A 27,169-nucleotide genomic window follows, 5' to 3' on the forward strand; every position below is an offset into this window, starting at 1 on the left:
CACTTCCAACTCCAATGGAGACTGACTGTAAATGGCTGGCGTGCTCTAGTATTTATGGTTCCAAGCTGTACGTGTCATTGCATACAGTCTGTCTGTCTATCTATCTATCTATCTATCTATCTATCTATCTATCTATCTATCTATCTATCTATCTATCTGGGTTATTGCATACAGTCTATCTATCTATCTATCTATCTATCTATCTATCTATCTATCTATCTATCTATCTATCTATGACATCAGGAAATGAGAGAATTAGATTCCGTACGTAAAATTTGAACGCTAATTCTTTGGCGCTTTGAATTGAATAATCGAGTTGGGACCCATTAACTTTTCCTATTTATGACATAATCAATGCTCGAGCCAAATTTCAAGTTTCTATGACATTGGGAAATGAGAGAATTAAATTCCGTACATAAAATTTGGACGCTAATTCTTTTGCGCTTAGAATTGAATAATCGAGTTGGGATGAGACATAAGGCCTTGCCCATAAGCATTCCCCAACCTCCAAGAACTGAACCTACCTACCTGAATGAGATTTTGTAGGCCGCTGCTTCCCCCTTGCGGGCTGAATAAAATAGCCGTTGCGTGGAACATACAATTTATCCGGCTGCTGTGGCTTCTTAGGAAGCTATCCTAGTACTTGTTTACCCACTTCCAACTCCAATGGTAATTGGCTGGCGTGCTCTAGTGGTTCCAAGCTGTACGTGTCATAATAGAGCCTTAATGACATCACAATGCAGCTTATGAGAACATGTTGGGGCATGTTCGCGCGTTGCTGCGAAGACAGACATACATACATACATTCAATTTTATATATATAGATGACGGCAGCAGCGACCACTGAGGTTTACCGCTGGGGTATGTCACTCTTATTACTAATGGGGGGAGTGTCACTATTATTACTGCTGTGGGATGTCACTATTATCGCTGGGGTGAAGGTGTCACTATTACCGCTGGGGTATGTGTACATGTGGCAGAAATGGGCAGGGCTCTTTCAGAATAGACCGGGTGCAGATTTTGACTGCTTTTTAGATGCGGAAATGCTGCAGAATTTTCCACAGAAATCTCCGCTGAGCACATTCTGCAGTATTTCCGCGTCCAAAAAGCAGTCAGAATCGGCACCCGGTCTATTCTGAAACAGCCTTGTCCTTTTTAGAACGACGGGGGTAAAATCATACGTTGTGATAAGCCCCGCCCCCTGACGTGTTGGCACTTTGCGATACATAAGTGGGTTTTGGGTTGTAGTTTGGGCACTCGGTCCCTAAAAGGTTCGCCATCACTGGCCTAGTACATGTTTGCCCACTTCCAACTTCAATGGAGACTGACTGTAAATGGCTGGCGTGCTCTAGTATTTATGGTTTCAAGCTGTACGTGTCATTGCATACAGTCTATCTATCTATCTATCTATCTATCTATCTATCTATCAGGGTTATTGCATACAGTCTATCTATCTATCTATCTATCTATCTATCTATCTATCTATCTATCTATCTATGACATCAGGAAATGAGAGAATTAGATTTTGTAGGCCGCTGCTTCCCCCTTGCGGGCTGAATAAAATAGCTGTTGGGTGGAATATACAATTTATCCGGCTGCTGTGGCTTCTTAGGAAGATATCCTAGTACTTGTTTACCCACTTCCAACTCCAATGGTAATTGGCTGGCGTGCTCTAGTGGTTCCAAGCTGTACGTGTCATAATAGAGCCTTAATGACATCACAATGCAGCTTTATAGAACATGTTGGGGCATGTTCAAGGGCGTCCGATGTTGATGACATCAGTGATGACATCACAATAGCAGGTGGCTTACTTATTCGATCTACGTGGGGGGGGGGCGTAACTTTCGACGACGCTCGCGCGCCATTTATCGTAGGATATTTGTACTATGCCTATAATCTTCCCAGGAGTGTACTCAACAACTTCCCAAAGTTTCATGGCGATCGGATGAATGGTGTAGTAGCGCATAAAGGACAAACAGACACGCACGCACGCACGCAGACACGCACGCAGACAGACATACATTCAATTTTATATATATAGATTACTACAACAGAGATGGGTGTTCACTTCCCTATCAAAATCGTCCACGGTGACCTTACGTGGCTCCTGCCTCAAATTGAATAGCCTTTAATGGGTGTCAACAGAAGGAGCTTGCTGTAACTCCCTCTCACAGGATTGAATCCGAACGAGAAGGTCATCTACCCGAACCACTCTCTCCCTTTTATATTTAGAACCCATCTTCATGAGAACTCCTCTCATATAGACTTTATAGGCCATCCACAAAATCAGTGGGTCTTACCCTGGTGTGTCATTTAGTTCAAAGTATGCTTTTAACGCCTCTGGTATATCTTCTCTATATTTTGGCCGGCTCATCAAGTAGGTATTGTTTCTCCATATTCTGTGTGGTACCTCGTTACTCTTCAATGACAAAGTTACCACTATAGCAGCGTGATCTGACCATGGAAGTGCCAATCTCTGATTGTTTCACTGAGGCCAGGAGTCTCTTGTCTACAAGACAGAGGTCGATTCGAGAGAACGACCTGTTTCTTGGAGAATAGTAGGAATATTCACTCACCAATGCGGTGAGACAGCAAAAGGTATCATAAAGTGCTTCTTTTTGTAACCATATACCTAGTGTGACTCCACCCCTCAATACCAAGCCCGTAGTGTCCACCGATCTATCCAGCACTACATTAAAATCCCCACAGACCATCAACGCCCCCTGGGCTATGCGTTTCACCTTGTTCATAATTCTATTAATAATTAATGTAGATACATTCTTGGGGATGCCACGGAATTTCACATTGTTTCAACTGCTTCTGACCTCCACATCCGTGAGCTTATTTTGCAACTTGACCACTACTTCTTCCAAGGCATAGTGAGCGTCTAGCAGCTCATTATGAGAGTTAACTAACTCCTTCATCTTGCTTTCTGCATGATCCATCCTATTGCCAATTTCTTGAATAGATGCAATAACATTAGAGGACAGGCCTTGGAGGGGTTCTCTCATTAAAAAATAAAATTCTATACTTACCTATTTCTTCCCCCATCAATCTACTTACCTGATCTTCACCTCCCCTATCTTCTCCTGTCTCCTGCAGTCCCAGGAGGGGAAGGTGATGGGGGGGATCAGCCAATATACATTATGTCACAGCTCACAGGCCAGCAGGGGGAGTACCGATCATCTTCAGAGATTGCTCATGTGAGCTGTCTCTGAAATAGATTACAATTCCTTCCTAGGCAGTGAACGCTACAGCACAGGGATGTGACCTTCACTGACCCAGCTGAAAGGAATGTGAGGAATGCAGCCTTCATAACAAGCCGGCCAAGCCGGCCAGCATGTAGTGAGGTGACCCAGGGGCAATACAGAATATCAGCAAGGAGAAGATGTGGTAAGGAGACTGACAGGAAAGAAATAGGTGAGGACAGAATTTTAATTTTTTTTAACCCCTTCCCGCCACAGGGTGTAACTGTACTTCCTGGCAGGGAGCCACTTAGCGCAACAGGGTGTACAGTTACTCTCTGGGTAAAGCGCAAGATCATAAAAGATCTTGCGCTATTCAGCAGCAGAAGCCGGCTGTCACTGATAGCTGGGCTCCTTCTGCAACAGTGGGGTTGCATCAGAGCAGTGACTGCCACTGTTAACCCCTTCCCTGCCACGATCTACGTAGATCACCGCCTGAGCAGGGCTCAGGGACTGCGCTCCCTCTGTGACGTCATCGGACTGTCGCGATATAATCATGGAGAGACCGATGGGTTACCATGGTAATAGGACACCAGATACCGGCGTCCTGTATTGTCAGTGCCTATGATCGCTGTAACATGCGATAAGGCATTGCAGGACAGAAGTCCTGCAATGCCTTATCATAGCGATCAGAGCTGGTATGCTGCAAGTCCCACACGGGGACATAAAATGTGTGACCCACATCACAGGCTTCTTACTAGCTATGAAGGAAACCTGCTGCACACTGTCATTGTTATAAGACTTGTTTAAAGAATCTAACATTGACTTGCAAAATTGCTGCCTTCCAATAGGTGGTGCTGCAGAGAGATTGTTCCATCTTCCTTATTTGCATGGCTTTATAAGTCTCCTCCATCCCCTTCTAGGTGATCATTTTAAGGAGAAACAATATCCTTCCCGAATCACGTCATAGGCCTCTTACTAGCTAAGCCAGAATTCTACTGCACACAGATGAGGGGTAAAAACCCTGCAACTGCTGTCTGTGTATGGCTTTCTGGTTTGGTTTTCAAATTCCAGTCATAAGAGTTGTATAAAGTATCTAACATTAGCTTGCAGGAATTGCTGCCTTCCAATAGGGGGTGCTGCAGAGGTATTGTTCCATCTTCCTTATTCGGGTATCTTACTGGTATGTCAGTTTACAATGTGGGGCGTATGTAAGTTGCGCCGAGAACATAAGAGCGTAATAACTTTTTTTGAGGGAATGGGAAAAACAGTAATTCCATCATTGCTGACTTCATCTTTATTGTGTTCACAGTGCGGTGTAAATGACACCACCTTTCCTCTGTGGGTCAGTATGATTATGGTGAGACCAGATTTATGTTGGTTTTTTTAATATTTTACTAGTTTTGCTCAATGACAGAATTGTTCATCACCATATTTAGAGTTCCATAACATTTTTAATTTATTTTAAAGTCACTGTGATTTTCAGCGATGAACCTAACATAAATGACAGGAGGGCTTAAAGGGGTTGTCTCGCGGCAGCAAGTGGGGTTATACACTTCTGTATGGCCATATTAATGCACTTTGTAATGTACATCGTGCATTAAATATGAGCCATACAGAAGTTATTCACTTACCTGCTCCATTGCTAGCGTCCCCGTCGCCATGGATCCGTCTAATTCTGATGTCTTCTTGCTTTTTTAGACGCGCTTGCGCTGTGCGGCCTTCTTCCTGGTGAATGGGGCCGCTCGTGCCGGAGAGCTAGTCCTCGTAGCTCCGCCCCGTCACGTGTGCCGATTCCAGCCAATCAGGAGGCTGGAATCGGCAATGGACCGCACAGAGCCCACGGTGCACCATGGGAGAAGACCCGCGGTGCATCGTGGGTGAAGATCCCGGCGGCCATCTTGGTGAAGGAAGAAGAAGAAAGAAGGAAGACGTCGCAGAGCGGGGATTCGGGTAAGTAATAAAAAAAAATTTTTTTTAACACATCCTTTGGGGTTGTCCTGCGCCGAACGGGGGGCCTATGGAAAAAAAAAAAAAAAACGTTTCGGCACGAGACAACCCCTTTAATATGTTGGCCTTATTCAGCCTATCATTAGGCTTCACTGGATATAATGGTACTGTAATTATTTATACTGTCTGCAAAGTCCATGTCCTGTTGTGCTCCTGGGACCTGTGGTTCTGTAGTGGCCCAGAATGCATATTCCTGGCCCCTCCATAAATGTCATACACGTCATGTCTTGTGTAGATGCGCTGTGCAAAATTGGCCTGTCATTTTGTTATGTGTATTGCACAGTTGCAGCAAGTGAGAGGTTAATGTTTGCATGAGACTGGGAAATGCCTGCAATGTATCAATTTCAGTCTTGTCATGTGGTATGAGTGACCAATCAGAGGCAACTATCAGCTATTGAATGACAACTGAGAGCTGCCTCTGATTGGTCCCTGCGCTCAGCCAATCAGAGGCAACACTCACTCACCCATTCATGAATTCATGAATGGGTGAGTGAGAGCTGCCTCTGATTGGTGAGGGCTGTGACCAATCAGAGGCAGCCCATTCAGCAGGTGGGGATTTAAAATCCCCGCCTGCTGAATACTACACAGAGCAGTTCAGGAGAACTGCCGGCCGGATGCGGCTGAACTCCGGCTGCAAGAAAAAGGTGAGTATACTTTTTAAAAATTTTTTACACATTTTAGGATGGTTTTCAGGGAAGGGCTTATATTTTTAAGCCCTTCCCGAAAATTCATCCCGCGCTCGCTGGCAGCCCATTGCTTTCAATGGAGCCGGCTGTATTGCTGGCTCCATTGAATTCAATGGGCAAACATCGTTCTCCTCTGCCACAGCTGTGCCACAGCGCTTGGGGTCTTGCACTGGTTTAGGGGTGGTTGGTGCCATCTTCCAGTTCTCTTTACAGTACTCTGCAGGGAAGGCAATGGTCCTTGATTCCCAGTTGATAGAGGGATTATGAGTAGAGAACCAAGGGATCCCAAGAATCACAAGAAATTTAGGGGACGATATGAGCTGGAAGTTTCTTGATTGTCAGGTTTCATGCAGAGCTCGATTGTCTTCTGTGTGACTGGTCTTGAGGATAAGGGTGACACATCTACGATTTCCATATCAACAGATATGCGCTTACGTCTGGTTGGAAGATTTTTGTCAAGAGCTAACCCTAAATTCATAATGTTTCCTCCTGCTCCTGAATCCAATATCGCTGAGCACTATATCCATTGACTTCTCATTAAGATCTCTATGAGAATGACAAAATAGTGGAACGAAGGAAGGGTCTTCACACCATTTTGAATTACATGTGAAAAAGTTTTTTGGGTGGCACCCCCCATGTTTAGTGATAGCTGGATTGGTCATGATTTTGACGTTGGTTAGAGCAGTTTAAGGCATAATGTACCGGGCTTCCACAATAAAGGAACAGATTTTCAGCACGCTGCCTTTCTTTTTCAGTGGTGGAAAGGGGGTTACAAATGACATTAACCTGCATCGGTTCTGGTGCAGCTTCCATACTTGGTTAGGGATTCAAGGTGGATTGACAGGAGTAAGTGGTGTTGCCCACACCCTGCAGTCTCTCCTTTCGCAGCTCAAAAAGTGTCTGGTCTATTCGGATAAATAACAACTGAATAAAATCTTCCAGGTTACCATGGGTCTCTACTTTGGCAAGTTCATCCTTTATGCACTCGTATCATGCCTGATGAAATTGCATCAGTTGTGCAGCTTGGTTCCACATGGTATCAGTCACCCAACAATGAAATACTGTTGTAAATATTCTGCAACAGAGCGTCGCCGTTGTCATAGCTTTTGTAACCTACATTCGGCTGTGACATAGCGATTTGGATCGTCAAAGATTTGATCCATAGCGGTCGTGAAGGCACCAAGGCTATCAAGGAGATTACTGTTGGTTTCCACATACAGCGAAGCCCATGAAAGCACCTCACAAGTGAGGAGGTTGATAATAAAGAAAACCTTCTTGTCACTAGTACACAAGGTGGGCTGCATCTGAAAATAGAATCAGCATTAGTTGAGATAGCCTCCATAGCAATGACAATCCCCACTGAATTCTGCTAGCAGTTGCGTGCAGACATCCGAGCCTAAATGATGCACATCCAGAAGTTTCTTGGTGTAGTAGCTGTGCAGGTAACTAGCAAGTAGTCAGGATAGCAACGAGTCATTACCAGAAAGTCTCAGGTCGCGGTACAGATGGAGGAGGCGAGTAGCGATGTCGGGAGGAAAGCCAGGAATCGTTATCAGGAAACCTCAGGTTGCTTGTAGTGGAGAAGGAGGGGAGGAGCTAGATCAAAGCTGCAGAGCACAATAATCATGTGCTTGGGCAGTGGCAGAGTCAAGCTTTTAAAATGAGCCTAATTAGAAGCAGGTGGGGCCAGGACAGGGAGACAGGAACTAGATTAACAGTAGCATGGAACAAAGTTTGGTTCAGCAGGGAAGCTATTCCGCAGGCTGGATAGCTCACTGGGGAGAGACACAATCCAGAGCATAGACGTTCCCAGGTTTAAGTCCTGTTCTGCCCCAGAACTCTCTACTCTATAATGCCACATTTGAGCCACAGACCAACTCACCAGTCAAAGCAGGTAATGTGTGGTGTAGTGTCTTCTGCTTGGATTGCTACAGGGTTCAACGCTGCAATGAGGTTTGTACAGGCTGGTATTGTCTATGCCTGTTATAGCCCAGGTAAAATGGTGAAGGTACCTCTCCAATAGACTGTATGATCATCTTACCCATTTCAGACATTACAAGGGGGTCTAATCCAACTACTAGAGACGAGCTGATATGAGTGTATCCTAGAGATGAGCGAGCACCAAAATGCTCGGGTGTTCGTTACTTGAGACGAACTTTTCGCGATGCTCGAGGGTTCGTTTCGAGTAATGAACTCCATTGAAGTCAATGGGCGACCCGAGCATTTTTGTATATCGCCGATGTTCGCTAAGGTTTTCATTTGTGAAAATCTGGGAAATTCAAGAAAGTGATGGGAACGACACAGAAACGCATAGGGAAGGCGAGCGGCTACATGTTGGGCTGCATCTCAAGTTCCCAGGTCCCACTATTAAGCCACAATAGCGGCAAGAGTGGGCCCCCCCCTCCCAACAATTTTTACTTCTGAAAAACCCTCATTAGCAAGGCATACCTTAGCTAAGCACCACACTACCTCCAACAAAGCACAATCACTGCCTGCATGACACTCCGCTGCCACTTCTCCTGGGTTACATGCTGCCCAACCCCCCTGCACGACCCAGTGTCAACAGCGCACACCAAAGTGTCCCTGCGCAGCCTTCAGCTACACTCATGCCACACGCTGGCCTCATAGCCACACCACCCTCATGTCTATTTATAAGTGCGTCTGCCATTAAAAGGAACCACTGGCACACACTGCAGAGGGTTGGCAGGGCCAGACAGCGACCCTCTTTAAAAGGGGCGGGGCGATAGCCCACAATGCTGTACAGAAGCAATGAGAAATCCAATCCTGTGCCACCTCCATCAGGAGCTGCACACGTGGGCATAGCAATGGGGAACCCATGTGCCACACACAGTATTCATTCTGTCAAGGTGTCTGCATGCCCCAGTCAGACCGGGTTTTTTTTATAAATAGTCACAGGCAGGTACAACTCCGCAATGGGAATTCCGTGTGCACCCACAGCATGGGTGGCTCCCTGGAACCCACCGGCTGTACATAAATGTATCCCATTGCAGTGCCCGGACAGCACAGCTAACGTCAGATTAAATGCAGGTGAGCTTCGGCCCACACTGCATGCCCCAGTCACAATGGCCTGCCGGCGAGCGCGGGATGAATTGTCGGGAAGGGCTTCAATATATAAGCCCTTCCCTGCAATTCATCCAGAAATGTGTAAAAAAAATATATATATATATATATATATATATACTCACCTTGTCCCGGCAGAACGATGTTAGCCCATTGAATTCAATGGAGCCGGCAATACAGTCGGCTCCATTAAAAGCAATGGGCTGCCGGCGATCGCGGGATGAATTGTCGGGAAGGGGTTAAATATATAAGCCCTTCCCTGCAATTCATCCAGAAATGTGTAAAAAAAAATATATATATATATACTCACCTGGTCCCGGCAGACGGAGTTCAGCGCGGCCAGCGGCAGTCCTCCTGAACTGCTCTGAACAGCTGTGAGTAGTATTCAGCAGCCGGGGATTTAAAATCCCCGCCTGGTGAATGAGCTGCCTCTAATTGGTCACAGCCTGACCAATCAGAGGCAGATTCCACTCACACACCCATTCATGAATTTATGAATGGGTGTGTGACTGCTGCCTCTGATTGGCTCAGCAGGACCAATCAGATGAGAGGCAGCAGTCACACATGCATGTCTGCAATGTCTGCCAACCAGGCCCACTCTTCTGTAAAGAATTGAGGAGGCTGACTCCCACTGCGCCGCCCATGTTGGAGTTGGTATTCCACTATAGCTCTACGCTGCTCATAGAGCCTGGCCAACATGTGGAGCGTAGAGTTCCACCGTGTGGGCACGTCGCACAGCAGTCGGTGCACTGGCAGATGAAACCGATGTTGCAGGGTGCGCAGGGTGGCAGCGTCCATGTGGGACTTGCGGAAATGTGCGCAGAGCCGGCGCACCTTTCCGAGCAGCTCTGACAAGCGTGGGTAGCTTTTCAGAAAGCGCTGAACCACCAAATTAAAGACGTGGGCCAGGCATGGCACGTGCGTGAGGCTGCCGAGCTGCAGAGCCGCCACCAGGTTACGGCCGTTGTCACACACGACCATGCCCGGTTGGAGGCTCAGCGGCGCAAGCCAGCGGTCGGTCTGCTCTGTCAGACCCTGCAGCAGTTCGTGGGCCGTGTGCCTCTTATCTCCTAAGCTGAGTAGTTTCAGCACGGCCTGCTGACGCTTGCCCACCGCTGTGCTGCCACGCCGCGCGACACCGACTGCTGCCGACGTGCTGCTGACACATCTTGATTGCGAGACAGAGATTGCGTAGGAGGAGGAGGAGGGTGGTTTAGTGGAGGAAGCATACACCGCCGCAGATACCACCACCGAACTGAGGCCCGCAATTCTGGGGGTGGGTAGGACGTGAGCGGTCCCAGGTTCTGACTCTGTCCCAGCCTCCACTAAATTCACCCAATATGCCGTCAGGGAGATATAGTGGCCCTGCCCGCCTGTGCTTGTCCACGTGTCTGTTGTTAAGTGGACCTTGGCAGTAACCGCGTTGGTGAGGGCGCGTACAATGTTGCGGGAGACATGGTCGTGCAGGGCTGGGACGGCACATCGGGAAAAGTAGTGGCGACTGGGAACTGAGTAGCGCGGGGCCACCGCCGCCATCATACCTTTGAAAGCCTCCGTTTCCACAACCCTATACGGCAGCATCTCCAGGCTGATAAATTTGGCTATGTGCACGTTTAACGCTTGAGCGTGCGGGTGCGTGGCGTCGTACTTGCGCTTGCGCTCCAACACTTGCGCTAGCGACAGCTGGATGCAGCGCTGACAGACATTGGTGGATGGGGCCGAGGACAGCGGAGGTGAGGGTGTGGGTGCAGGCCAGGAGACGGTAGTGCCTGTGTCCTGAGAGGGGGGTTGGATCTCAGTGGCAGGTTGGGGCACAGGGGGAGTGGCAGCGGTGCAAACCGGAGGCAGTGAACGGCCTTCGTCCCACCTTGTGGGGTGCTTGGCCATCATATGTCTGCGCATGCTGGTGGTGTTGAGGCTGGTGGTGGTGGCTCCCCGGCTCATCTTGGCGCGACACAGGTTGCACACCACTGTTCGTCGGTCGTCTGCACTCTCAGTGAAAAACTGCCAGACCTTTGAGCACCTCGGCCTCTGCAGGGTGGCATGGCGCGAGGGGGCGCTTTGGGAAACAGTTGGTGGATTATTCAGTCTGGCCCTGCCTCTACCCCTGGACACCGCACTGCCTCTTGCAACCTGCCCTGCTGCTGCCCTTGCCTCCCCCTCTGAAGACCTGTCCTCAGTAGGCGTAGCAAACCAGGTGGGGTCAGTCACCTCATCATCCTGCTGCTCTTCCTCCGAATCCTCTGTGCGCTCCTCCCTCGGACTTACTGCCCTTACTACTACCTCACTGATAGACAACTGTGTCTCATCGTCATCATCCTCCTCACCCACTGAAAGGTCTTGAGACAGTTGCCGGAAGTCCCCAGCCTCATCCCCCGAACCCCGGGAACTTTCAAAAGGTTGGGCATCGGTCACGACAAACTCCTCCAGTGGGAGAGGATTCGGAACCCTTGCTGCCCATTCTGGGCAGGGGGCCGAGAACTGTTCCTGGGAGTCTGCCCGCTCCTCAGAATGTGTCATTGTAATGGAGTGAGGAGGCTGGGAGGAAGGAGGAGCAGCAGCCAGAGGATTCAGAGTTGCAGCAGTGGACGGCGCAGAACTCTGGGTGTTCAATAGATTGCTGGATGCACTTTCTGCCATCCACGACAGGACCTGCTCACACTGCTCATTTTCTAATAAAGGTCTACCGCGACCCATTAATTGTGAGATGAATGTGGGGACGCCAGAAACGTGCCTCTCTCCTAATCCCGCAGCAGTCGGCTGTGATACACCTGGATCAGGAGCTCGGCCTGTGCCCACACCCTGACTTGGGCCTCCGCGTCCTCGCCCGCGTCCACGTCCACGTCCTCTAGGCCTACCCCTACCCCTCAGCATGGTGTATTACCAGTAGTGCAGAAACAGAACGCTGTAATTAAATGTGCCGCTTATTGGCCTGTGGTTGGAGGCTGACTTCACTTACGGAACGCACAGCAGAGCCAGGAAAGAATTTTGCGCAAGCCTGCTGTAACACTTAGCTGGCTGCGTATGAATTAGGACAACTATCCCCAGCACAGACCCAGTACACTGAGGATGGTCACAGGCAGCCCAAATAGATTTTCTTTCCCAAATGTTTTTGGAAAGGCCCACTGCCTATATACACTGTATATGTCTTCTCTCTCTGCGTCACCACTACTGGCCCTGGAGTATGTAAAATAACTGCAGACTGTTGCACTGTGGACTGGAATACAGCGATGATGTAACAGCCAACACAGAGCCAGGAAATAATTTTGCGCAAGCCTGCTGTAACACTTAGCTGCCTGCGTATGAATTAGGACAACTACCCCCAGCACAGACCCAGTACACTGAGGACGGTCACAGGCAGCCCAAATAGATTTTTTTTCACAAATGTTTTTGGAAAGGCCCACTGCCTATATACACTGTATATGTCTTCTCTCTCTGCGTCACCACTACTGGCCCTGGAGTATGTAAAATAACTGCAAAGTGTTGCACTGTGGACTGGAATACAGCGGTGATGTAACAGCCAACACAGAGCCAGGAAATAATTTTGCGCAAGCCTGCTGTAACACTTAGCTGGCTGCGTATGAATAAGGACAACTACCCCCAGCACAGACCCAGTACACTGAGGACAGTCACAGGCAGCCCAAATAGATTTTTTTTCCCAAATATTTTTGGAAAGGCCCACTGCCTATATACACTGTATATGTCTTTTCTCTCTGCGTCACCACTACTGGCCCTGGAGTATGTAAAATAACTGCAAACTGTTGCACTGTGGACTGGAATACAGTGGTGATGTAACTGCGAACACAGAGCCAGGAAATAATTTTGTGCAAGCCTGCTGTAACACTTAGCTGGCTGCGTATGAATAAGGACAACTACCCCCAGCACAGACCCAGTACACTGAGGACGGTCACAGGCAGCCCAAATAGATTTTTTTTTCCCAAATGTTTTTGGAAAGGCCCACTGCCTATATTCAATAAATAGGTCTTCTGTCCCTGCCTCACCACCACTACTGGCCCTGGACTATGTATAATTACTGCAGGGCGCAATGCTCTGCACGGCCGATATACAAAAAAAAAAAATTGTGCAACACTGCAAAAAGCAGCCTCCACACTACTGCACACGGTTAGCTGTGGCCCTAAGAAGGACCATTGGGGTTCTTGAAGCCTAAAATACTCCTAACACTCTCCCTATAGCAACTCCAGCAAGACAGCACTTTCCCTGATCTCTGTCAGAACGCATCTGTGGCGAGCCGCGGGAGGGGCCGATTTATATACTCGGGTGATACCTGATCTCGCCAGCCACTCACTGCAGGGGGGTGGTATAGGGCTTGAACGCCGCAGGGGGAAGTTGTATTGCCTTCCCTGTCTTTCTATTGGCCAGAAAAGCGCACTAACGTCTCAGAGATGAAAGTGAAAGTAACTCGAACATCGCGTGGTGCTCGTTTCGAATAACGAGCATCTCGAACACGCTAATACTCGAACGAATATCAAGCTCGGACGAGTACGTTCGCTCATCTCTAGACTAGAGGTTTGTTTGTCCATTTTGAGTTACATTTATTTTAATCTACTAATTAAAAGTTATATTTTACTTAGTCCAGTCAGTGAGAAAGGGCTAGTTTTTTCTGGACGACACTTGCCTCAATTAATTTGTTTTGCTTTTCATAGCAGTAGACCTGTCAATGATGCCAGTCCAATACTTACAATCATCTCTTCTCTTTGTAAGATGGCTCATACAAATAAGGAAGATGGAACAATACCTCTATAGCACTACCTATTGGAAGGCAGCATTCCTGCAAGCCAATGTTAGACTCTATATACAAATCTTATAACAACGGTAGTGTGCAGCATGCTTCTAGCATCAATATCTGCTGTTAACCAGTTTAGTGCACTCGTGGACTGGGCAAATTTTTGCAGGAAGCAGACAGCTCCATTCTTACTGCAATGGTCAGGCTTGGTTTTGCAGGCCAAGCTCTCCATTAATTATATTGGGAACGTGGCCTGCAATACCAAGCATCACCACTGCAGTGGGAATAGAGTTGTATGCTTCCTGCAAAAATCAGTTTGATTGATTGCTAATGGAGTCCCTGTAATAAGCAAATACTCAGGCATCACTCCAAGAAAAACAAGACATTTGGATACGGATTGGAGAGTTCTTAAGCAACTTGCTTAATCACTCACAGATTTAAGACCAATCTAAACAATATCAATGTTTGAATCTAGGGTGGAAAAAAACTGGGATCTTAAGAGCCAGCTTGACTCTTTTTTTTTAGGGGTCAGACAATCAAAACTTGTGTACTAATTAGAGATGAGCGAGCGTACTTGTCCGAGCTTGATGCTCGTTCGAGTATTAGCGTACTCGAGATGCTCGTTACTCGAGGCGAGCACCACGCGGTGTTAGAGTCAATTCCATTTCCTTCCGTGAAAGTTTTGTGCCATTTTCTGGCCAATAGAAACGCAGGGAAGGCATTAAAACTTCCTCCTGTGACATTCCAGCCCTATCCCACCCCCCTACAGTGAGTGGCTGGCGAGATGAAGTGACCCCCGAGTATTTAAAGTGGGGCTACCTGCGGCTCGCCACAGTCACACACTGGGAGAGATCAGGGACACTGCTGGTGCTGCTAAAGTGTTAGTGTAGGATCCTGTGTACAAGAACCCCAACGGTCCTTTTTATGGCCACATCTGACCATGTGCATTACTGTTTTGGCTGCTGGTAGCAGTTTTGAAAAAAAATTTTTTAGTATATCGGGCATGCAGCCCCATTACAGCTATAGCGTTCTCAGGCTGCAGTCTGTACTACATAGTATAGGGACAGCGTTGCTGAGATAGGGAGAGTGGTAGTGTAGGATCCTTTGTACAAGAATCCCAATGGTCCTTCTTAGGGCTACCTGTGACCGTGTGCATTTTACAGGTTGTCTGATGGGAGTTGCAGTCCATCACTATTGCACAGCTAGGCCGGTTTGCAGCCTTCCGTATCATTTTTTCTGGCTGCAGTAAGCGTTACATAACCGCTGTCAGCCTTCAACTGTACGCCAATAATTCCAAAATTTTTTACACCGCTCTATGTCTGCCGTCAACTTCACGCACAGCGTACGGCGACAGCCCCTGATAGAGGGAAAGTCATATACACGCTATATAGCCGGTATTCTTTTTTTAAAAAATTTTTTAAATAAAAGCTACTTGTGACAGTGTGCATTTTACAGGTTGTCTGATGGGAGTTGTAGTCCATCACTATTGCACTTAGGCCTGTTTGCGGCCTTCCTGACTATGTTTTTCTGCCTGGAGTTTGCCTTACTGCTCTCAGCGACAAAGTCTACACACATAATTACAAGATTATTTACACCGGCCTGTGTCTGCAGTGAATTAGAGACGCACAGCATATGGCCACAGCGACTGATAGAGGGAAAGTGATATACACACTATATAGACTGTATTCTTTGACCAAAAAAAAACAAAAAGCTCCTCTGTTGGGCTACCTTTGACTGTTTAAATTTCACTGGGTGTCTGATGGGAGTTGTAGTCCATCACTATTGCACTTAGGCCTGTTTGTGGCCTTCCTGACTATTTTTTTCTGCCTGGAGTTTGCCTTACTAGACTGCACTCAGCGACAAAGTCTACACACATAATTCCAAAATTATTTACACCGGCTTGTGTCTACAGTGAATTTGACGCTCAGCGTATGGCCAACACAGGTACTTATAGAGGGAAAGTGATATACACAGTATATAGCCTGTCTTCTTTTTCAAAAAAACACCAAAAAGCTCCATTGGTCTACCTCTGACCGTCTACATTTTACTGGGTGCCTGGTGGGAGTTTTGGTGCATCACTATTGCATTGCTAGGCCTGTTTGCGGCCTTTCTTCCATTTTTTTCTGCCTGGAGTTCTGCCTGGAGTTAGCGTTACGATTCCGCTCTCTGCGTAAAAGTGTACGCATATAATTGCATAATTCTTTACAGCGGTCTGTGTCTGCTCTATTTGTAATCCACCATGCTGAGGGGTAGGGGTAGGGGTCGAGGATGTGGACGCGGGCGAGGATGCGGAGTTCCAAGTGAGGGTGTTGGCACAGGCTGAATTCCTGATCCAGGTGTATCCCAGCCGGCTGCTGCGGGATTAGGAGAGAGGCAAGTTTCTGGGGTCCCCAGCTTCATATCACAATTTATGGGTCCACGTGGTAGACCTTTATTGCAAGCAGAGCAGTGTGAGCAGGTCCTGTCGTGGATGGCAGAAAATGCGTCCAGCAATGTATCAGGCACCCAGTCTTCTATGCAGTCCACTGCTGAAACTCTGAATCCTCTGGCTGCTGCTCCTCCTTCCTCACAGCCTATACTGCTGCTACAAAAATGGTACTGGGGTCTGCATATGCTTCTGCTACATAAATGTTACAGGGGTCTGCTGATACTGCTGCTACAGAAATGTTACAGGGGTCTGCGTATACTGCTGCTAGAGAAATGTTCCTGGGGTCTGCCTATACTTCCACTACAGAAATGGTACTGGGGTCTGCCTATACTGCAGCTACAAAAATGTTACAGGGGTCTGCCTATACTGCTGCTACAGAAATGTTCCTGGGGTCTGTTTATACCTTTGCTACAGGAATGTTACAGCGATCTCTCTATACTATGGGTGCACTAAGTCTTCCCATCGCGGTGTTTTACCTATGTGGCACAAATAATACAGTGACTGACTAGGCCAGAATTGCTGGCCGAGGCCAAGTTGCTTTTGCGGGGCGAAACTCTCCCATGGTTGGGCACTCCAATTTCTTCCTGTGTAATACCATCTTTGTGCACTTACAGCATAGGCTAGGCCAAGGAACTCAAAGATTGCCCCTTCCAGTGTTGAGCTATCTATGTTGCAACACATGGATTTCCCGTTGCTATGTAACTCAGGGTACCTTGGGTCACAAAGGTGAAGGCTTGGAACCGAGCCTGACCCTGGGCCCGCTAATGTGCTTCCCACACAGACTATAGCGGGTCCTGGTCATGGTGTTTTGGGCTTGTAATGCCACCTCCTCCTTCTGCTTGGGGTCAGGGGATCAGCACTGGGCATCATGTATTTTCTCCCGTGTTACCACAGTTATCTGAGACACTGGTTTGGGCCAAAGAAGAGGAGCGTTACTGCATTCATGAGACCTTCACAGCTGTACTAGCATCGGAGTCCGCTCTATGTCCACGATTGCTGAGGGTGTGTGCAGAGGCCTATGTACTCGGCACAGTGAAATTCTGGCATGTTTGGGCACTATCATTTCTTCATGTTTATTACTGTCTTTGGGTTCACCTACGCTGTGGATGCACAAAGACTTCCTATAGCGGTGATTTACCTATCCGGCACAAAGTCACTGACTGACTTGGGTAGGGTGCATAGTGCAGATGGCTTTCCCCTTGCGGTGTGGATAGAGCTATCCGACACCTAGACAGAGTTAATACTGTGTGGGCACATGGACTTCTCATTGCTATGTCAGTCGCGACACCTTGGGTCTCACACATCCTTCCCACACAGGCTACAGTGGGCCCTGGTCATGGTTTCTTGGCATTGTAAGGCCACCTCCTCCTCCTGCTTGGGGTCAGAGGATCAGCAATGCGCATCATTAATTTTCTCTTGTGTTACCACAGTTATCTGAGAAACTCGTTTGGGCCAAAGGAGAGGAGCGTAACTGCATTAATGAGACGTTCACTGCTGTACTAGCATCGGAATTCACTCTATGCTCGCGATTGCTAAGGGTGTGGGCAGAGGCCTATGGCCTCAGCGCACTTTAAATCTGCCATGTTTGGGCAGTCTGATTCCTTCATATTTAATGCTGTCTTTGGGTTCCTTCGTCTCGCCTATGCTGTGGGTACACACAGACTTCCCATAGTGGTGATTTCCCTGTCCTGCACAAAGTGACTGACTGACTGACTTGGGTAGGGTGCATAGTGCAGATGCCTTTCCCCTTGCGGTGTCGCTAGAGCTATCCGACACCTAGACAGAATGAATACTGTGTGAGCACATGGACTGCCTATTGCTATGTCAGTCGCAGCACCTTGGGTCTCACAAGGTATTTGCTGGGACCGAGCCTGGGCAAGGGCCCGCTCACATCCTTTTAACACAGGCTACAGCGGGCCCTGGTCATGGTTTCTTGGCCTTGTAAGGCTACTTCCTCCTCCGGCTTGGGGTCAGGTGATTAGCAATGCGCATCATGCATTTTCTCTCGTGTTACCACAGTTATCTGAGAAAAGTGTTTGGGCCAAAGGAGAGGAGAGTAACTGCATTAAAGTTACAAGGGTCTGCCTATACTTCAGCTGCAGAAATGTTACAGGGGTCTGCCTATACTTCAGCTGCAGAAATGTTACTGGAGGCTGCCTATACTTCAGCTGCAGAAATGTTACAGGGGTCTGTCTTTATTGCTGCTACACAAATGTTACAGGGGTCTGCCTATACTGTTACTACAGAAATGTTACTGGGGTCTGTCTATACTGTTACTACTGAAATGTTAACAATACTGGGCTATGCCTATACTGCTGCTACGGAAATGTTGCTGGGGTCTGTCTATACTGTTACCACTAAAATGTTACTAATACTGGGCTCTGCCTATACTGCTGCTACGGACATGTTACTGGGGTCTGTCTATACTGTAACTACAGAAATGTTACTGGTGTCTCCCTAGACTTCTGCAACATAGTAGGGTCAGCTAATACCTTTGCTACAGGAATATTACAGGGGTCTGTGCATAGTATGGGTTCACTAAGTTTTCCCATCGCGGTGTTCTACGTATCTGGCCCTAAAAAAAACCCCAGACTGACTAGGGCATGGAGTGTGGGCCGAAGCCAACCTGTATTTGATCTCACGTTAGCTCAGCTATCGGGGGCACTGCAATGGGATTTATTAATGTACCGTCGGTGGCTTCCTGGGACCCACCCCTGCTGTGGGTCCACATAGACTTCCAATAGCGGAGCTGTACCTGCCTGTGACTATTAATGAAAAAAACCCAGTCTGACTCGGGCATGCAGTGTGGGCTGAAGCCGACCTGTACTTTATCTCACGTTAGCTCAGCTATCAGGGGCACTGCAATGGGATTTATTAATGTACCGTCGGTGGCTTCCTGGGACCCACCCATGCTGTGGGTCCACACAGACTTCCCAGAGCGGAGTTGTACCTGCCTGTGACTATTAATGAAAAAAACCCAGTCTGACTCGAGCATGCAGTGTGGGCCGAAGCCCACCTGTATTTTATCCGACGTTAGCTCAGCTGTCCGGGGCACTGCAATGGGATTTATTTATGTACCGTCGGTGGGTTTCAGGGAGTCACCCATGCTGTGGGTGCACACAGACTTCACATAGCGGAGTTCTACCTGCCTGTGACTATGAAAAAAGGCCAGACTGACTCTGGCATGCAGTGTGGGCTGAAGCCAACCTGTATTTTATCTGACGTTAGCTCAGCTGTCCGGGGCACTGCAATAGGATTTATTAATGTAGCGTCGGTGGCTTCCTGGGACCCACCCATGCTGTGGGTCCACACAGACTTCCCATAGCGGAGTTGTACCTGCCTGTGACTATTAATAAAAAAAAAACAGTCTGACTAGGGCATGCAGTGTTGGCCGAAGCCCACCTGTAATTAATTCTGACGTTAGCTCTGCTATCCGGGGCTCTGCAATGGGATTTATTTATGTACCTTCGGTGGGTTCCAGGGAGCCACCCATGCTGTGAGTCCATTCCACACAAACTTCCCATAGGGGAGTTGTACCTGCCTGTGTCTATTTATTAAAAAAACCTAGTCTGACTGGGGCATGCAGTGTGGGCCGAAGCCCACCTGTATTTTATCTGACGTTAGCTCTGCTATCCTGGGCACTGCAATGGGATTTATTTATGTACCGTCGGTGGCTTCCTGGGACCCACCCATGCTGTGGGTCCACAAAGACTTCCTTGAGCGGAGTTGTACCTGCCTGTGACTATTAATTTAAAAAAAACAGTCTGACTGGGGCATGCAGTGTGGGCCAAAGCCCACCTGTACTTTATGTCACATTAGCTCAGCTATCTGGGGCACTGCAATGGGATTTATTAATGTACCGTTGGTGGATTCCTGGGACCCACCCATGCTTTGGGTCCACACAGACTTCCCAGAGTGGAGTTGTACCTGCCTGTGACTATGAAAAAAGGCCAGACTGACTAGGGCATGGAGAGTGGGCCAAAGCCAACCTGTACTTTATCTCACGTTAGCTCAGCTATCCGGGGCACTGCATTTGGACAAACTAGAGGAGCAATACAGCGCTAATGAGACGTTCACAGCTACACTAGCATTGGAGTCCGCAGTAGGCCTGCGATTGTTGAGGGTTTGTGCAGAGGCCTATGTCCTGGGTGCAGTGAAAGTCCGCTTCCTGCCTACAATTGCTGGAGCTGTGGGCCACGGCCTATGTCGTCGGCGCGGTGCAAGTCTGCCATGCTTGGCCGCTCTGATTTATTTATTGTTCATGTCTTGGGTTGCCTAGGACCCACCTATGCTGTTGGTGCACACTTAGTTCCCATCGTGGTGTTTGACCTGTCTGGCACAAAGACACTGACTGACTTGGGTATGGGGCAGAGTGCAGATGGCTTTCCCCTTGCAGTATCGATTGAGCTATGCGACACCTAGACAAAATGAATACTGTGTGGGCACATGGATTCCCCATTGCTATGTAACTCATGCCCACGTTTGCAGCTCCTGACGGAGGTGGCACAGGATTGGAGTGAAGATCGAACGTCAATTTCTCATCAATTCTCAACAGCATTGTGGGCTATCGCGCCGCCCCTTTTAAAGAGGGTCGCTACCTGGCCGTGCCAACCCTCTGCAGTGTGTGCCTCCAGGTTCCTCCTCATGGCAGACGCACTTATAAATAGACATGAGGGTAGCGTGGCATGAGGGCAGCTGAAGGCTGCGCAGGGACATTTTTGTGTGCGCTGCGGACGCAGGGTCGTGCGGTGGGGGGGAGGGGGGTTGGGTAGCATGTAACCCAGGAGAAGAGGCAGCGGTGTGTCCCGCAGGCAGTGCTTGTGCTTGGTTGGAGGTAGTGTGGTGCTTAGCTAAGGTGTGCCTTGCTAATGAGGGTCTGTCCAAAGTAAAATTTGTTAGGGGGGGCTCACTCTTGCCGCTATTGTGGCTTAATAGTGGGACCTGGGAACCTGAGATGCAGCCCAACATGTAGCCCCTCGCCTGCCCTATCCGTATCTGTGTCGTTTCCATCAGTTTCGTAGGTTTTGAAGATTTGCACAAATGAAAACCTTACAGAGCATTGGCAATATACAAAAATGCTAGAGTCGCCCATTGACTTCAATGGGGTTCGTTACTCGAAACGAACCCTCGAGCATCGCGGAAAGCTCGACTCGAGCAACGAGCACCCGAGCATTTTGGTGTTCGCTCATCTCTAGTACTAATGAAAATGTTAGGAGCAAATTGTAAAATTCTTGGCTCCTGAGAAATGTCCAACCCTGATCTGGATAATCAGTCTTATTTAACTGTTCGCAAACGTAAAAAACCTGCATCCCATCTTTTCTTAAAATAAAGGGGTTCCCTGGGACTTTTACTATTGATTACCTATCTTTAGGGTATGTCGGTCATCAATAGTTGATTGGTGGGGGTGCACTACACAGGATTCCCACTGATTAGCAGATTCTTTGGAACTTTCTAGGTCTTTTTGCGCATTTGCACTTAGCAACCATCTCTGTAGTTGTTTGGATGAGCTCTCCATGGACATTAATAATAAGCCATATAATCTTCATGCCTATAGCGCTCCAACTCCAACAACGGGCTCCAACTCCCAGCTCCATCAATCAGACATAAGACGTTTGGCTCATTAGTGGTTGATGTCGCAGTCATAGTTTTTACTGTACTATCATGCAGGGAGACACAAAGGTCAATACAAATGCAGAACATTACTGGGATACAAACTGGTCTTTATGGGAAAATCTTTTGTGTTGAGGAAATCTACTTAAGTGTAGAACCCTTTACTGAGGAGCGTTCCCATGTAGAAGTCTGGTACGGGGACTCAGAATAAGTAATATTGCAACAACTGCTAGTGTTCTCTGTTATCGGTCAGAAGGCTGAAGCATATTATAGATTGCTCTGTTTAGCACAAATGTATCTATGCAAATGAAATGTATCCACTGTATGCTGATTGCTGCCTTACTAAAGGTCCATTTACATGGGACGAATGTCGGGGAAACGATGCCTGACACTTGTCCCTGTGTCGCCTCGCTCCTGGGCTCCTGCACAGGAGCTAGCAGAGCTGGCTCGCTCACAGAGCGGCCAGGAGGGGGGCAGGGCAGTGCAGGAGATTTCTGTGCTCCCGCTCCCCCGCCCCTCTCTATTGAGATAACACAGCCGCCATTCAGTACTGAACGCCTGCTGTTTAAACTGCATGATAAGTGATGAGCTTCATCGCTGATCTTTTCAACTGCATAAACGATCAGCGATGAGCTCATTGCTCATTATGCAGTTTAAACAGCGGCCATTCAGTAGTGAATGGCTACTGTGTTATGTGAATGGAGAGGGGCAGGGGGACGAGAGAAATATCCTGCACTGCCCCGCCCCCCTGTTGGCCGCTCCGTGAGGAGCAGGAGCACGGGAACGAGAAAACACAGGGACGAGTGTTGGACATCGTTTGCCCGACATTCGTCCCGTGTAAATGAACCTTAATTTTTCTCTTTCTTGTCCAGTATAATTAACTAAACTTCTATTAATAGAGAAACTTACAAGCTGTATTCCCTCCTCCGCCCCTCACTTCCGTTTCCTGTGTCTGAAGTGAAAGTAGGAGAAAATCCTTGACTTCTGGCTTCTTTGAGGAAAAGATAACTTGAGCCAATAGTGTACTAACACCTAGTAAGCCAGCCTTCTTCGTATATAAACTTGTACAATTCCTGTATTCGTCACTCAGAGATTTGGAATCAATATATATCCCTCTGGGTCCCGTGCCGACATTATAATAAATCTTTGTTCACTTCCTAAAGCTATCTGGGTGTCCTGTTAGATTTGTACAGCAGAAGAACATCAGAACGCTCATCTCATCGTACCCAAATCTTTACATTGTTGGCCAGTTTTAGAAATTTGGTCAGAAATCTGTATGTAAATGCAGCAAAAACAGAAGTTGAACCATAAATTAGCAGCGAACATGAATTCCACACAGATAACACACCTATTCTAAACCATGCGGGAAGGGAAATTCTCCCCATTGGTCCTCCTGAAGGGCATTCAACACTGTTACACTTCTGGCCAGAACATCCCGCTGCGCCATTCTATCCTATGAAATACGCAGGACTCGGACAGAAAAACTTGCAAGCCGGGCAGATATGCAGAGAAAGTGCTTCATATTCATGGACCGAAAACTGCATGAGCCCCACTCTTCATAATATATAGTTCGGTGTAACAGGAAGCTTGTGTGATATATAGACTTTGGCTTCCTTTATATCCCAGATTTCACATAGATTAGAAATTCATACTAATATTATAAATGTGAAGGTAACTCTGTTGTTACCTTTTCACGGCTAAACCGCTGACAGACAAATAAATCTTGTTATTTCTATAGTGCTAACTTATTCTGCAGCACTTTCAGGTACCCAAGCTGGGTGCTGATTTTACTGACCTCAGAAGGATGGAAGGCTGAGTCAACCTTGAGCTAGCTACCTGTGTAGTGTCCCAGAATTACATCCTGGTCCCCTCCATAATTGTCATGCATGTCCCGTCTTATGTGGATGCACTCTGCGAAGCTGCCATGTCAATTTTCTGCATGTATGATGTACAGCTGTGGCGTTGGAAGGGTTAACTCCCATAAAATCATTGCCTGTCAGCTTTGCTGCTGAATGTATCTATCCTACTGTGTCATGTGGTACAAGTGAGGTTATAAAATTGAGAGTCTGAGAGCGAGAAGGGGCTTCTTCTTCAATCTATGTTGGAGCAGGGTTCCATCTTACCTGCTGGGGGACTAACACAGAGCCACATGGAAGCGCCTTCAGCTTCCATGTTGGTGAAGATGGAGGAAGAGGAACGACATCCTGTAGCATCTGGAGTATGGATGATATAAGAGTGAGTCCAGTTCAGGGAGAGAGAGAGCGCAACAAATCCCAGTTCTCTAGAACAGGTACCCGTTCACACTACAGGCATTATTTTTCCTGCGTGGCCGTCCGCCATTAGGATCAACACACAGAGGTACGTGATTATGACACCCATGTGGAGAATGTGCGGGATGTATCTAGGCTAAGCCTTTTTCTTCAGTAACTTCCTACCATAGTATATGTGGAGAGGCCTCTACTTTTGCCTCCTCTGGAGTATACTTAATGTCCAGCAACGATGACCTATAGATAACGTGGACTATAGGGCCATATTGTTCCTGTGTATTTTTCCTTACAACCTCTGAGTTTTTGCCTGTAACTCAGGCAACTGCCATGAATGCTACCAGTAATTGCCTGTATATTAAAGTTTATCTAAGTAAAGTTTACTGGGTCTCAACCGTTCCTGAGGACCCGAGGTACAACACACAAGTCTCAGTGTTTGTTACTCCACCGTATAGAATAACAGTGTGGGAACAGTGGCGTCACGACATGATATTTAGATATACTTCTACAAACATTCCCCCACAGTTTACCACTCGGTTACACCGTGACAAGGACTAGGCCTCCGGCCATCCCCCATGACAGTATTATAACTTCTGGTGTCATATATATATATATATATATATATATATATATATATATGTATACAATCTGCGTTCTGCATCATCCCACTGCCCCTGCTCGTTGCACCTGAACCATGCAGGGATTGAACTTGCAACCTTCAGGTAGTGAGCCGGAGCTTAGGACTGCATTTCTGCTGCCTTAAAGGGGTTGTCCCGTGAAAGCAAGTGGGGTTATACACTTCTGTATGGCCATATTAATGCACTTTGTAATATAGATCGTGCATTAAATATGAGCCATACAGAAGTTATACACTTACCTGCCCCGGTGTTGTCGTCCTCGTCTCCATGGCGCCGACTAACGCTGTCTTCTCCTTCCTTTAGACGCGCTTGCGCTGTGTGGTCTTCTGCTTTGTTCAATGGAGCCGCTCCGGCGTGCTCGCGCCGCCGAGGTCTTCTGCGCATGAGCAGACTAGCTCTCCGGCGCAAGCACGCCGGAGCGGCTCCATTGAACAAATCAGAAGACCGCACAGCGCAAGCGCGTCTAAAGGAAGGAGGAGAAGGCTTCAGTCATCGCCATTGAGACGAGGATGCCAGCACCGGAGCAGGTAAGTGTATAACTTCTGTATGGCTCATATTTAATGCACGATGTATATTACAAAGTGCATTAATATGGCCATACAGAAGTGTATAACCCCACTTGCTTTCACGGGACAACCCCTTTAACATTCTGTGTCACACAAGGCTCTGATAACTTGCATCTTAAGGAATTAAAACTTGAACGAAAAACACATTTATATGGATGGGGATTTTAAAGAAAATCTGTGTTGCCCCTAGCAACCAATCACAGCGCAGCTTTCATTTTACCTCAGCAGTATAAGAAATGACAGCTGGGCTGTACGACAAACAGACAGATTTTGCCCACAAAAACTTTATATCCTAGCAAAAGATGGCAAGACCAAAAATGAATAGAACTGTGCTGACAGCAGATCACAGTTACAGTCCTTTCATTATTTCAACTTTTTATATTTCAATATACAGAAAAATGTTTGTGTTTCTGTTGCAGTATTCCTTGAAGTGCAAACCAATCACATCCATGCCTGTGCCTTGTCATAAGTGTGTATAAATATGCATGCCTCTTCGGATCTATTCCATTTAAGCCTGAAGAAGAACCGGAGAGGTTCGGAAGCCCGGTATCATATCTACAAGATTATGTGGTTTCTCTTGCCGGGAACAATGAATATACAGCAAAACACAGGATAGATAAAAATATGCACGCAGACGAAGTTGCTGGTAACAAGCTAGTGTGGAATAAATCATGAAATAATGGAAGATCAGCGGGCTGAAAAAACAGACTCTCAGCAGCTTCTGTCACTTTATATGGACGCTTCTCTCATCTGTACATCTAGAATGACAAAAAGAAATTAAACCAAAATCACAAAAGATGTATTTAATGAGGTCGTATAAGAAAACCAACATGGCTGCCTTCTTCCAGTAACAGAGCCAACCCATCCGTGTCCGGTGATTCAGTATTCGAGTGCATGGGGCTGAGCTGCGATACATCATATGTACAGAGGACGAGTGCGGCCCGTTCTTGGAGGAAAGCAGCTACATTAAAATGTTACCTTTCTGGAGTACAGCACCTTGTTTTATTAATTCTACACATTTTTTTAAATCTCTGCTTGCTGTCACTGAATGCAAACATTTATTTTTTACATGAATGGATCTCCTAATCATGGATAACAGACAAAGTTGTTTAGCTTATGGAACTGCATCACAGCTTTCTTCGCAGCAGCCATATCCTTGTGTGAGCTACGTACTCCATTTACAGAAGCAGAGATCTTGAAAACAGTGAAGAAGTAAAACCAAGTCACATGACTTCTCATCATGAAGTTATTATGGAAATTATTAATTTCCACAAAGTGCCTGCCACTATAGTACATAGGGGGATTCCTCATGGTGGTCTTCCCTGGGGTACATTCACACAGTGCATCCCAGAGTTTTCCGCATGGGTTTTGCCTTTACCTTCAACCTAGACATAAGTGATGTTCAATAATATGTAACCCAATAACGGCAGTGCATCCGGATATTAAAGGGGTGTGCTCTTTTTGGGTTTTCATGGCTAAGATTGGATAACCAGGCCCTCTGTTTCTGACCTCCTGTTGGAAGCAGCCAGACGCTTCAGTGACAAGGCAACTGTTGAGTGGATTCACAACTGGCTGAGTGATTGTACTCAAAGAGTGGTCATAAATGGCTGCACATCCAAGTGGAAGAATGTGTCAAGTGGGGAACCCACAAGGCTCTGTCCTAGGCGCAGTGTTGGTCAACATTTTTATAAATGATCTGGAGTTGAGAATTAGGGAGAAATAGATCAAATTTGCTGATAACACAAAGCTAGGATGGATAGCTAATCCTAGAAAAGAGAGGATTTAAAAAGATTTAGAAAAGCTTGCACAGTGGGCGGCGACTAACAGAATGGTATTTAACAAGGAGAAATGCAAAGTCCTACATCTGAGCAGGAAAATTTTAAAAAACACACACAGAATGAAAGGGATTAGGCTAAGCAGCAGCACATGTGAAAAAGACTTGGGTATACTAATAGAT

The 27,169-nt window shown here is 47.2% G+C and overlaps 1 protein-coding gene and 1 long non-coding RNA gene across 3 annotated transcripts in view; one reads left to right on the forward strand and one right to left on the reverse strand.

Moving 5' to 3' along the window:
* Positions 1-3,367: 3,367 nt before the first annotated feature.
* On the forward strand, positions 3,368-26,169 carry LOC136580649 (uncharacterized). Its single transcript, XR_010786996.1, has 3 exons — positions 3,368-3,420; positions 4,498-4,545; positions 25,632-26,169. It is a non-coding gene; the product is annotated as an uncharacterized lncRNA (long non-coding RNA).
* The window catches only part of LOC136579771 (class I histocompatibility antigen, F10 alpha chain-like), an 87,766-nt gene continuing 86,088 nt past the window's right edge, over positions 25,492-27,169 (reverse strand). The window contains exon 8 of one of the 2 annotated variants that reach the window (XM_066579835.1): positions 25,492-25,970. In XM_066579835.1, coding sequence (XP_066435932.1) covers positions 25,942-25,970 — 29 coding nt within the window. In that variant the 3' untranslated portion in view covers positions 25,492-25,941. Of the gene's footprint in view, positions 25,971-26,029; positions 26,909-27,169 lie in introns of those variants that run through there. The other variant, XM_066579836.1, reaches the window with a different exon arrangement.

The sequence above is a fragment of the Eleutherodactylus coqui genome, chromosome 10 (assembly GCF_035609145.1).
Source record: "Eleutherodactylus coqui strain aEleCoq1 chromosome 10, aEleCoq1.hap1, whole genome shotgun sequence".
Lineage (NCBI taxonomy): Eukaryota > Metazoa > Chordata > Amphibia > Anura > Eleutherodactylidae > Eleutherodactylus > Eleutherodactylus coqui.